The sequence below is a fragment of the Hypanus sabinus genome, chromosome 7 (genome assembly GCF_030144855.1).
Source record: "Hypanus sabinus isolate sHypSab1 chromosome 7, sHypSab1.hap1, whole genome shotgun sequence".
Lineage (NCBI taxonomy): Eukaryota > Metazoa > Chordata > Chondrichthyes > Myliobatiformes > Dasyatidae > Hypanus > Hypanus sabinus.
The window spans coordinates 177,148,415-177,161,639 of record NC_082712.1 but is presented as its reverse complement, the minus strand read 5'-3'; the positions used below and the strand labels follow the sequence as shown (position 1 = coordinate 177,161,639).

At 41.2% G+C, this 13,225-nt stretch overlaps 1 protein-coding gene across 8 annotated transcripts in view; it reads left to right on the top strand.

Annotated features, from left to right (window-relative positions):
• LOC132397425 (transcriptional enhancer factor TEF-1) overlaps window positions 1–10,155 on the top strand; it is a 296,691-nt gene extending 286,536 nt beyond the window's left edge. For all 8 annotated transcript variants that reach the window (XM_059976201.1, XM_059976199.1, XM_059976200.1 and 5 more), the window contains 3 exons: window positions 574–714; window positions 3,934–4,086; window positions 5,417–10,155. In XM_059976201.1, coding sequence (XP_059832184.1) covers window positions 574–714; window positions 3,934–4,086; window positions 5,417–5,530 — 408 coding nt within the window. In that variant the 3' untranslated portion in view covers window positions 5,531–10,155. The remainder of the gene's footprint in view (window positions 1–573; window positions 715–3,933; window positions 4,087–5,416) is intronic.
• Window positions 10,156–13,225: the final 3,070 nt, after the last annotated feature.

The following is a 13,225-nucleotide window of genomic DNA, read 5'->3' as shown; positions in this document are numbered from 1 at the left end:
ATATATATATATATATATATATATAAAATAAGTAGTGAAAAAGTGAGAAGAATAGTGAGGCAGTGTTCACAGGTTCATTGTCCTGGCGGAGGGGAAGAAGCTGTTTCTGAAATGTTGGGTGTGGATCTTCAGGCTCCTGTTCCTCCTCCCTGATGGTAGCAATGAGAAGAGGTCATGTCCTGGGTGATAGGGGTCCTTAATGATGGACGCTGCCTTTTCGAGGCATCGCCTTTTGAAGATGTCCTCGATGCTGGGGAGGCCAGTGCCCGTGATGGAGCTGGCTGAGTTTAGAACTTTCTGCAGCATTTTCTGCTCCTGTGCAGCCGTCCCTCCAAACCAGCCGGGATGCAACTCGGTAGAACGTTCTCCACAGTACAGCAGAAAACATCTGCAAGTTTCTTTGTGACATACCAAGTTCCCTCACGCTCCTAATGAAATGTAGCTGTTCTTGTGCCTTCTTCGTAACTGCGTGGATATGTAATAAAACGTTGCATAAGTTTAATTCTGATTTACTGTCTGATGTGAATTTGTTTTGTCTTTTTGTTAATTCGCTGCCTTCTGTGCCTTTGCCAGGCTGATTTGAACTGCAATATTCAAGATGATGCAGGAGCTTTCTATGGCGTCACAAGTCAGTACGAGAGCTCTGAAAACATGACAATCACTTGCTCAACCAAGGTTTGCTCCTTTGGAAAACAAGTAGTGGAGAAGGTAGAGGTGAGTTTGTTCAGGACAAAGAATAACCCGCACCACTGCCTGTGAGAAGTCGGTACATTCTCTGCGTGACCACGTGCGTTTCCTCCGGGTGCTCCAGTTTCCTCCATAGTCCAAAGATGTTCCGGTTGGTCAGTTAATTGGTTATTGTAAATTGACCTGTGATTAGCCTAGGGTTAAGTAAGGTTGCTAGGCAGAGCATTTCAAGGGGCTGGGAGGGCCTATTCCATGCTGTATATCAATAAATAAAATAATAAAACTCACCCAGAAATATTTTATCAGGGTGGATTACACTTTAAGGATAAACACGAGATTCTGTAGACCCTGGAAAGCCAGAGTAACACACACAAAATGCTGGAGGAACTCAGCAGGTCGGGCAGCGTCTGTGGAGAGGAGTAAAGAGTCAATCGTACAGGCTGGCGCCTTTGGCAGCTTCTGTTGCGTTGGTCCTAAAAGTTGATTCTTTATTATTTTCCATAGTTTTAAGATTTGAGATTGTTTAATGTCATTTCCATTACAGAAGATTAAAGGAGAACGAAGTAATTATGACTCCGGATCTGATGCAGCACAGAAAAATACAATTTGAAAAAACACCATAAATATAAATGCATAAGATAGTTTATATACATAGATCGATTGTATGTCCATAAGGTGACGCTAGGAGCAGAGTGACTGACAGGAAATAATAAAGTAGTGGTGGTTGGGGCTGTGGAGGGGTGGGTTGGTGGCTGGGGGTGTTGATCAGAATTACTGCTTGGGGAAAGTAACTGTTTTTGAGTCTGGTGGTCCTGGTGTGGGTGCTACATAGCCTCCTTCCTGATGGGAGTGGGACAAACAGTCCACGAGCAGTTCCTAATGAAGGGTCTCAGCCTGAAACATCGACTGTTTATTCCCCTCCATAGATGCTGCCTCACCTCCAGTATTTTGCGTGCATTGCTCTTAAATTGAAAGGAACAGTTCCAGAAACCTTGAGTGGTGACTAATGTAGAAAACTCTTCAATGCACTCATGGAATTTTCAAGATAAAGCTTATCTTTATTTGTCACATGTATATCGAAACATACAGTGAAATGCGTTGTTTTGCATCAACGATGAACACAGACCAGGGATGTTTCTGGTGCCAACGTAGCATGCCCACAACTTACTAGCCCCAACCTGTATGTGGGAGGAAACCCACGCTGTCACAGTAAAAATGTACAAACTCCTTACGGACAGTGACGGGAATTGAACCCTAATCGCTGATGGGTGACGTTATAAAGCATTTCCCTGACTATACTACTGTGCCACCCTCCCACATAGCAGGCAGAGTGTTGAAAAATTGGATTTGTACTTCACACATTTCAATAAGACCATTTTTATAAGACCATCATATATAGGAGCAGAATTAGGCCATTTGGCCCATTGAGTCTGCTCTGCCATTTCATCATGGCTGATCCAATTTTCCTCTCTGCCCCAATCCCCATATCCCTTCATGTCTCGACCAATCAAGAATCTATCAATCTCTGCCTTAAATATACGTAAAGACTTAGCCTCTACAGTTGCCTGTGGTAAAGAATTCTCCACCCTGGCTGAAGAAATTCCTCCTCATCTCCTTTCTCAAGTTATACCCCTCTATTGAGGCTGTGTCCTCTGGTCTTAGACTCTTTCGCCATAGGAAACATCCTCTCCACACAGACTATCAAGGCCTTTTACCATTCAACGGGTTTCAATGAGACCACCCCTCACTCTTCTGAATTCTGGTGAATACAGGCCCAGAGCCATCAGACGCTCTTCATATAACAAGTCATTCAATCCTGAAATAATTTTTGTGAAACTCTGAATCCTCTCCAGTTTCTGCACATCTTTTTGAAGATAAGGGGCCCAAACCTGCTCACAATACTCCAAGTGAGGCCTCACCAGTGCTTTATAAAGTCTCAACATTACATCTTTGCTTTTATTTTCCAGTCCTCTTGAAATGAATGCTAACATTGCATTTCCCTTCCTTACCACAGACTCAGCCTGCAAATAACCTTCAGGGAATCCTGTACAGGACTCCCAGGTCCATTTGCCCCTCAGTCTTTTGTATAGTCAACACTTTCATTTCTTCTACCAAAGTGTATGACCATACACTTCACGACACTGTAAAGATTTGCTGGAGTCTTCGGTGACATACTAAACCTCCTCAAGCTCCTAAGGACTTTTCTTCGTAATTGCATTGATACCTTGGGTGCAGGACAGACGTTCTGATATGTTAACACCCAGGAAACTGATCACAGACCAGCATGTGTTACTTTGCAGCAACAGTAGGATGCAGAGGCATGAAGTAACGATAGGTAACAAAAACAAATAAATTGTCTAAAAGAAGGATTAGCAAGCAGTGCCATGGGTTGCACCATAATGTAGCAGTTAACAATTGGGGTTCAATTCACACTGCTGTCGGTAAGGAGTTTGTATGTTCTCCCCATGACCGTGTGGGGTTCCTCCAGGTGCCCCTATAGTCCAAAGATGTACAAGTTAGGGTTAGTGAATTGTAGGCAAGCTCCGCTGGTGCTGGAAACGTGGTGGCTCTTGAGGGCTGCCCCCAGCACATCCTTGGACTATGTTGGCTGTTGATACAAACAACACACTTCACTGTATGTTTCAATGTAAATGACAAACAAAGCTGATCTTTCATCTTTCTTTACCTGTTCAATGGTTCATGGACCATTTGAAATCTGATGACAGAAGAGAAGAAAGGGTTTTTTCAGGTTTCCTTCTGTGTGGCATTTGTAAAGCTCTAGTCTCTCTTGACTTTAGGATGACACAACGTGTTTTATAGCTAATAGTGGGTCTTCAGGCTCCTGTATGTCTCTGTTTGGTCCTTTTGACCAAACTGCTCTTTGAATGAATCTGCAGAAGTCTGTTAGAGTATTTGGTGACCAGGAGTGTCATAGTGTAGATATTGTGTTGAAATGTTAGAGTTACAGGAAAAACAGTGCAGAGACAGGCCCTTCAGTCAATCTAGTCCATGCTGAACCACCTACACCCATCGATCTGCAAGAGGACTGTCACCCTCCATTCCCCTATGATCCAACTTCTCTTAAATGTTGAAATCAAGCTGGCATAAACCACTTGTGCTGGCAGCTCATCTCCTACTCTGATGACCCTTTTAGTGTTCCACCTGCTGTGTTTGACTTTTATCTAGAACATAATGAAAATATAACTACATAAAACATCAAAAATTTTAATTTTTTTTAATCCCCAGACTGAATATGCGAGGTTTGAGAACGGACGTTTTGTGTACAGAATAAATCGTTCGCCCATGTGTGAATATATGATCAATTTCATACACAAACTGAAACACTTACCAGAAAAGTACATGATGAACAGTGTACTGGAGAATTTCACTATTTTATTGGTAAGTTTCTTCATCAATAATCTAAAATTATATTTGCATTAGAACATAGAACTGAAACTTAGGCTCTGGGCCTACTCTGACTGCTCGGGGATTGGAGTCAATGGACTCAATTTGGTTTGGGATGCTGTTGTTTGCATAATTTTTGTGTTTCTTTTCCCCTCTTTCTCTGTGCATTGAGTGTTGGTCTTTTTATTAGTTAGGTTCTTTCAGATTTCTTTCTTTGTGGCAATTGTAAAGCACTAGTCTCTTAACTTTAGGATGACAGAAAGTGCTTTATAGTAATGAGGTACGTAAATGAGGAGGAATTTCTTTAGCCAGTGAGTGGTGAATCTATGCAATTCATTGCCCCAGATGGCTGTGGAGGCCAAGTCATTGGGTATATTTATAATAGAGATTGATTGGTATTTGATTAGTCAGGGCATCAAAGGTTATGGGGAGAAGGCAAGAGAATGTGGTTGAGAGGAAAAATAAGTCAGCCATGATGGGATGGCAGAGCAGACTCGATGGGCTGAATGGCCTAATTCTGTTCCTGTGTCTTACTGTTGTATGGTCTTTTATACTCATTGGCCTGGCCACCAAAACTTGGAGATCTCAGGAAATGCATATGTTGAGGTTACATCAGTTTGAAGTAATGAATATGTTGAGGATCCAAGGGTGGGGATTGAAGAATTCCATCTGCAGTCTATTGACAAACTTCAACTCGTTCAGAACACCACAAAACTTTTAACCAAAACCCATCCTAGCTACTCTGCATTGGCTTCCTGTATCCTTCAGAATTGATTTCAAAGTTCTCACACTTGCTTTTAAAGTTCTCAGTGTTCTGGGACTGGAATACATCACAGAATCATTGTTGTTTTATAATCCTGCTCGAAATCTCAGCTCTTCCGCCACTCGCTTATATTTAAACAATTCCCTTCAAAAGATAATTGGCAGGTCAGGGTTAGGGTTTGGATCTCTGAACTAACTCCTAAACTGTGGAACTCAGTACCTAAAACTGTAAGGGACGCAGACTCAATTGACACTTTTAAACCTATTTATTTAATCTCACTTTTAGCTACTGTCTTTTATTTTCCTGGTTATATTTTATTTTAATGTTTGCGCTTTTATCTCATTTGTGGTCCTTTGAACCACATTGCCTATCTGAAAAGTGTTCTATAAATAGAGTTAGTGTTATTATTCTATTGTTTGGGTCACCATCCCAATTTGTCATCTCCTGCCGAACGGCAGACCTCATCGTCTTCATGCTCTGGTGAAGATCTCTTGGGCTGTATACACGATGTATAAATGAAACTTGTGTTCTATTGATGAGTTTTTGTTCTGTTGCCTGCAGGTTGTAACAAATAGGGATACACAGGAGACACTCCTGTGCATGGCGTGTGTGTTTGAAGTTTCTACCAGTGAACACGGAGCGCAGCATCATACCTACAGGCTCATGAAGGAATAACCGTGGATATTTCATTCCGTCTCTGGAGAAAGAAAAACACAGCTGCAGTTGAATATAGACTTAAAACCTCAAAACATGTGGCAGTGCCTCAAATCGATTGATACACCCATAACACGTCTGAGTTTTGATGTGGGTAGCCTTTTTATGTGTGTATGTGTGTGTGTGTGTGGGTGTGTGTGTGTGTATATCAAGAGCTGTGAATTACGGTACCATGTAATAGGTTTTTATATTGAATTTTCTGTGCTTGAAGATTTTTTTAAAAGACAAATTACCAGTTTGAGTTACTACATTGGAAAAAATGAGACTGTTGTTATCTGAATTTTGTTTTAATAATTGCGGGAGCATAGTCTATTCAGTACATGCTTTTCTGTGTGGACAGAAAACATTTGAAAAAAAACAAGACAGGAACGTAATGATTGTAGACACAATGCATTTAACCGTGGAATGACTGCCTTTGTAAAGATAATTTATTTAAAGAGTTTTTTTTCCAAAGATGGTATATTCACAGGTATATATTTATCAACATGTGAATATGCAGCGGAGGGCATCAGGATGAAGTTTAGGACTTTAGGTCAAGAATTATCGCAACGCTGATGTAAGAATGTCAGTGATTTTGTGGTCACCAGGTCTATTTGTTTTCAGGTTTCCTTTTTCTTTTTAAACACACACACTCCTTTTTTTGTATATAACATTGGTCCACAGTTACTTGCAATATTAACCGAATAGTTTTAGGAATCCTGCTATGTAAACGGATTTAGTTTAATGCAATCTTGTTTCAGTGCGGAAGAATGCAGAGCCGCACTGCTGTAGATTAGGACGAAAGGGGAATTTGGTTAGTTTTGGCCATTTGAATTGGTACTGTCCACTGATGCCAACAAAGGATGTACATGCTTTTAGTTAAAAGAAAATTAATTTGTAGAAAGGATTTATTGTTCTGTAAACTTTTGATTGCAAGGCATGATGGATGTGTGGCTAACTGGTCACTCAGTACAAGGGAAACTAACTTCCAAAAAAGTAAGAATACAAAAAAAAAGTTTTGCCACACTTAAAATCTCCAGTCCGCATCTCACAGTAATTAACCCTCTCTAGCCCACATAGAAATCTCAGCTGAGTTCCCAGTCTTCTGGCCATTAGTTGTGTTTATGCCAGCTGTATCTTGTCATCTGGGGGAAGAGGAGCTCGTCTGATACCAAAATTAAAAATTAAAACCATATCACAAGAATTTATAATAAGAGTAGTGACTTTTGTATGTTTCTATAAGTCTATTTTGTAATAGTGTTTGGAAATTTACTTTTTTGGGGGGAAAAGAAGTGTATTTTTTGGCATTGGACAAAACATAGGTGTTAATTCAATACACACAGGTCTGGTCCCAGCATAGGTTTGTAACGTCAATCGTCTGAAGGGGCTCATAACTCAGCCGCTGTGGTTTGTGCCCTTGAGTGATAGCGGTGTGTGTTGTAATGAAATGATAGACTCTGCCAGTAAAAGCTCAGCAGCATTACTTACAAGTAAACCGGGGTGTGGGTTGGGGGTGGGGGTGTGGGCGGGGTGGGAGAACATACAGTGCCTCAGTGACCTGACCACTTGGTTCTTTGTGAGATCCAAATACTCTCAAAGGGGTCTTGCCTGTTTTTCTGACGTGTGTGTGTACGTGCGTGTGCGTGTCTTTCAACTTTGGTACTTGTGTGTGTAATGGCTGTGGATTTCTCCCTGTTACTTGGCGGGCAAGCTTCACTGTCACGTAACGAAACCAGCTCGTCGTGCGTCACTTCTGTAATGTAAGTTTGAGTTTCCGTGTTGTCGAACTGGTCCGCTGTGGCACAGTCACTAAGTGTTCATTTTTGGGGATTTGAGGAGAAAATGCCATGGTTTTAAAGTATTTGTCTTTACACATTGAAATGTGTGGGAAAAAAAAACACTATATTGTGATCACTGTTCATTGTAAGAAATTATTGAAATCCAAATAAGATGTTACTGAGGCTGTGAGTTCTTTGCTAAGCTGGAAGTTATCAGTAACTTATTTTCAGATGTAATTTTAATTCTGTGCTGCCAAAGCGTAGATTTATCAGTGCCTTAATAGCGTACTATAGGAAGTTACAGTTTAACTGTAGACCTTCCTGTTTTAATTGGATATACTGTGCTTTAAGAACACTCTTTTGTCTCGTGAATGTTCCTGACAACATGTATGTTGCAAACAATGAATATGAACACACCTGAAAAGTATTTTGAGAAGGTTTTTGTTTTCAGTAAAGTGTGTTTAAATGTATTGCCAACCAAACACCCCAGTGATAAAAGAGTCACTTCCAATTTGCTCAAAAAGAGGAGCCCGTCTCGCAGTTTGGACTAGCCTGAGCACAGACGCAAGAGTAGCCAGCCTTTTCAACACATGCCTTTAACAACCACTGACCAAATAACGATCTTCATACATCTCCTGCACTCAAGCAAAGTAAGTGCCTTTGTTTTTCGATATTCCAGCCTAGAAAAGATCTGCTCAGTCAGATGAAATGTAAATTGTATGCAGATCAGAAACCAAATACAAGAAAAATAAGAGTGATCACCTTCAATGCCTTCTACTGAGTAACGTAAGCAAATTGAAATAGGATAAATCCAAAAGGTGGCATTTTTGTGTAAAAGTATGTTCAGATAACCTGAGTCAAATCCATAGATACAACCGAGGTTACACATTGTACAGCAGAAGCAAAAAAAAGATAAAAATTATTGTAATCGTTTATTTTTTTAGAGGATGTTATAGTTTGAATCTTGGTGGAGTTTGACTATTGTACAAGAAAACGTGAACAGTTGTTGGCTAATCAGTAACCTTAATACTGTGTCAGCATCCAACTTACACGCATACTGTGCCTGTGCTTTTTAGATGAATGAAAATTGGTTAAATTATCCTTTCAAGCTAGCCTCCAACTCAAATTAAACTTTGGGTTTGTCTTATCCAGAATGAGCCACAGAGTAAAGAGTCATTGGACTTGTCTGGTTCCTCCTGCTGCTGATGCTTCACACAGTCCTCTCAAACTCTCAGCCCTCCCCTCCTCCTATCAGCATCTCTTCTTCCTTTCTCCCAGTCTCCCCTTGCAAACCTCACTGTTGGCCTTGCCCGTTCCACCAGTCTCTGTGGGAAAACATTTCTCAGAGCTTCCTGCTGGATGTTGTAATAACTGGGTAATTTTGAATGCCTTTACTGAATCCCGACTTCACTAAATCCAAGTTTCCCTCCAGGTAACCTAAGGCAGGCACCCCTGGAACTCATCCCATCAAATGTCCACAGTTACAGCAAATTGGAGGTGAAACCTTTGGTCTTCATTGTTCAACACTGGGACATTTTAGCCACTTCTCCTTGTGGTTGCAACACCTTTCCACTCAAGCCTCTGACAGGTCCAGAGGTGATGGATTACAAATGTCACCTCAATGTGTAGCTGCCTTTTGCACTAAAAGATTCTGGTTTCTTTGCATTCATGTTGTCTACATCAGCCAAACCCTTGATAGCTAAGCACAAGCCCCTCTGACCTCCATATCTGTCATGATTTCCCTTGAATGGTTCAGCTACTCCCAATAGTATTGAGTCCCACATTCTCACCATCCTCTGGGTAGAGAAGGATCTCCTGGATCTGCATCCTTGTTTATGACCGTTGAGAAGATCCATTCTGACAACTGTCATGTTGGACACAGTCCTAATGCAGTGGGGCAGCTGCTAGAGGTCTTAGTGAAGAGTTTTTAATATTGGCCTTATAATTGGGAGAGGAGATTTCCAGTGTTGAGTAAGTGGCCTCCTTGGACATAATGACGGTATTCAACCTCCCACTCCAAATGTTCTTTTATTTCTTCTGCGCCACGTTCAAGCTGATTAAGGAGCTAGTTTGCTGATGCAGCCAAAGGCTATGATGTCTTCTGAAAGGACAGACATTGCTCGGTTTAAAGCAAGTATCTACCCAGGGCAGCTCAGAGTAGCTTAAATGCTCTTGGTGAACTTCATTTGTTCTTCAGTCCACACATCCCGGCTCACATTTGCTGTCTGCATTTAGGATTCCCCAGGTCCTATAAAATCACACCACCTCCTACTTTTAATCCTGGAGCAAGCGTGTCAGAATTCGGTTCTGACTAGGCTCTGAGTGATGAGTGCCTTGGACTTGTCTGCCTCAGCTGTGTTAAGCTGAATCACTAGAAGGGGCTGTGAAGCAGCGGAGGAGGGGAGTCAACTGCCACTTTACAGAACCAAAGAAAACTTTATTTCTAACGAGCTGGCTTTTAAACAGCAGTCAGTGGAAATGTGAGGTTTTTCAAAACCCTGCTGCCCACTATCACGATGCATATTGTCCATTTCACCCTTCACTGCGTCCTGTGTATGTGACACATCCACCTTACAAACCCATCTTTCTGTGGTCCTAAGCCCCTTTCTCGGTTCCTTCTCCATCCTTATAGCATCCTCACTTTCCTAGTCTAGCATCTCAATCAAGTACAGGTTTAATCGCTCTGCTATTAGCAGACGTGCCTTCAGTGCTGAGACCTGAGGATCTGAAATTCTCTCCTCAACAATCTTGTGCCTCCCCACTTTTAGCCTCTCTGTAAAAACCTACCTCCTTGGCCAGACGACAGGCCATTCCCCCCCCCCCCCCCAATCTCTCCTCAGCATCATGTCTTTGATAGTTGTCTGGGGGACATTTTCCTACATTCAAAGGCACTTTATAGATGAAGGTGGTGGTTGAAAGGTTCACGAGCCTTGTCAATTCATTCACTCGTGGAAAGGAAGCACTGAGGAGCAGCATAATCCCCTTCTCTTCAGATTTGATAGATGACTTTGTATTTTTCCCCCACGGGTAATCTTTCTAGTGAGAAAATTGGAAGTTTGTTGGTTGACTTGTTCAATTTAACCCCGCCTCCCTTAGGCAGCCCATGATTTGTAAAGTTCTGTTTAAAAGCATAAACTAAATTAATTTTGGAGGTCCAAAGTCCTTTAAAAGTTCCATTGTTCAGATACCAAGTAAAATATTTCAGATATGAAAAGGGCACTTTCTAAATATGTCCAGTGGAGTTTAAACCCAGTGTACACATGGACATCCCACCAATGCATACATAGGCACACATTTAGACGCACAGCTTTAATTGAAGGATAGAGTGGATAGATTATCTGTGCACCTAACCTGTTGCTATGGGGCTGTTTTGACCCATTGGCAGGTGTTAGGAATTGTTAAATGTAATTCGCAAAAAGCGAATATACAGGTTTGATTATTGTGCCAGAAGGGCAGATCCTGCTTGTGGGAGATTTGCTTCGGTGACCCTGTACCATTGCAACACACAGTACGCTGTTGCTTTAGTTTGCTCTTGGACTAAACAAGAATACCCCATAATCTCCTTCTTGGCAAATGGTTTCGTTGTGACCTGTGTATCACTGTGGCCTGTGAGGAGCTCATGTGCCGATTAGCCAGGGGAGTACATTATGTGCCTGAATTAAGGAGTTCAGAATCCTTTAGACCTAAAGTAGCCTTTCATTTTTTTTCCTCTGTGAGTTCCTACTGTGTAAACGAATGTTTATTTTTGTGTGTGTCAGCTTGCATTTATTAAATAACTCATTGAATTTAACGTGCTTATTTTCTGTGTTGTAATGTGTATGAAATGGAATTGTGGCTTTAATTGATTTAAACTATGGTCAGTGGTTTCTTTTGATATCACCTACAGCTGGCAAATTTGATAGAAACCTCTTTTTTATTGGCTCTGTCTCACACTCCCTGAAACAGTGAACTCGCCATGGTTACTGTCGAAACTTTACGCACGGTGTTCAGTGAATCAGTGTTTCGATCTTAGATTACCAGGTGAGTTTCACGTTTCAGTTTTATGGGAGTTTGTTATGTGCAAGTTCCCCTGCCATGTTATTTCAGAACCCTGATAACTTCTTCATTGGCTATAAACTACCTTGGAATGAACTGAAAGGGATGTGAAAGATGTGATGGAATCTGTTAACCCTTTGTCACTGCTACTGGGGCATAGGCTGCCAACAGCAGCTCGCCAGAGTCCTCTGTCCTGGGCCAATCTTCTGAGGTGTAGCCCATCTTCAAAGATCCTCCTTCTCCCGGGGATGAAGTCTTCTGTAACTCTGGGATGGGGTTGCTGGCCCCATCTCCAACCTGCCTCCTTTTGCAGCCGGGCTAGGAACTGCCCATGGCAGGCGTGCCACAGAATTGCATCCCACCTTACTTTTTTTAAACCTGTCATGTTCAGTAACCAATTACTGCCTTCAAAGTTTTTGAGATTGGTGACTTTCAATTTTTACTCCCAAAGCACTGCTCAGTGTGATCGAAAGAGATTGTAATTCTCTTTAACTTATCCTAAGCACTTGCCTAGATTCCAGAACCTCGTTCCTCCTGCGAAAACACATCCCTATCAATCATTCTAACTGACCCCAAGGAAACTATCAAGGAAGGAGATGACTCCAAACTTGCGAGCTGTACTATGTTATGTATTGCTGTAAATGTGCAGGAACCGGTACATTTTTTTTGGTTACAACCATTTTAAAACGTTGGCTTTGGTGTAAACTCATCTTTACTATGGATAGTTAATTGAAATTTATAGGGTATTGTGTGCAGAGAATCTTTTACAGGTGCTTTGAATAAAGGACGTATCTTAGCTTTCTTGGTACCAGTGTGTGATAACCTAATTATCCATGACAGTTAAGTGCAATTATTTGATCATCACTCTGAAACACAACTTTGTGTGTGTCCTTTACAGCAAATGTTTGACACATTTTAATGACACATTTTAAGGCCTTCCTAATTAAAGTGGTAGACATTTTGTAGCTTTCTAGAAACTTCATATTTGTATTCATACAATATAAATCAACAATAAAACTATGAAACTACCATAATGCTTTGCTCTTTATTGTCAAAATGGCTTGAGTCTGCCTGAGTGTGGATCAGATATAAATTTCCTTTGGCCAACAGTATGCTTAATCTTCTTATCGTGTGAGATGCTCATGAATCTTTGCAAGTCAGACGGCATCAATGGAGGGGAACGTTTTGGGTGCGGGACCCTTCACGAGGATGGGAAAAGGCTGATGACGAGTCTCAGCCCATAGCTTTGATTGTTTATTCTCCTGCATGTCAGACAATTAGGCCCTTCTGCCCATTGAGTGCTGTGCCATTCCATCGCGGCTGATTTATTATCCCGTTCACCCTCATTCTTCAATCTGTAACTTTTGTTGGATTCTGATGTATTAATCCAAGGTTCGTTCCAGAAGTCAGCAGGAAAGAGGCACAAAACTTGATGTTTCATGATTGTTATTTTAAGCATTGATAGAAGAAAGGAATCTGGAACAAAGGCTAGTAGCAGTGACTTTGAGACAAACAGACTAAGATGGTGCTGCTTTGTGGTGAACTCTTTTACACTACGGAGATGAGGAAAATTCCACTCAACTTTGTAAATAAGAGTTAACCAATGAGAAAATACATATTCAAATAATGTAGTAATGTAGAAGACTCACTGAACTTGCATATACATACTGTGACCACTAGGAAGCATACTAAACTGTTAGATGTATATAAGAACTACTTAAAATACAATCAGATAATGAATTGTTAAACTGCACAGAAAATAACAATTAAACAGTCAGATTCAACACCTTTGAGACCCTTAGTAATCAAGAACCTATCAACCTCCACTTTAAATATTCCCAATGACCTGCCTACTCAATATAGT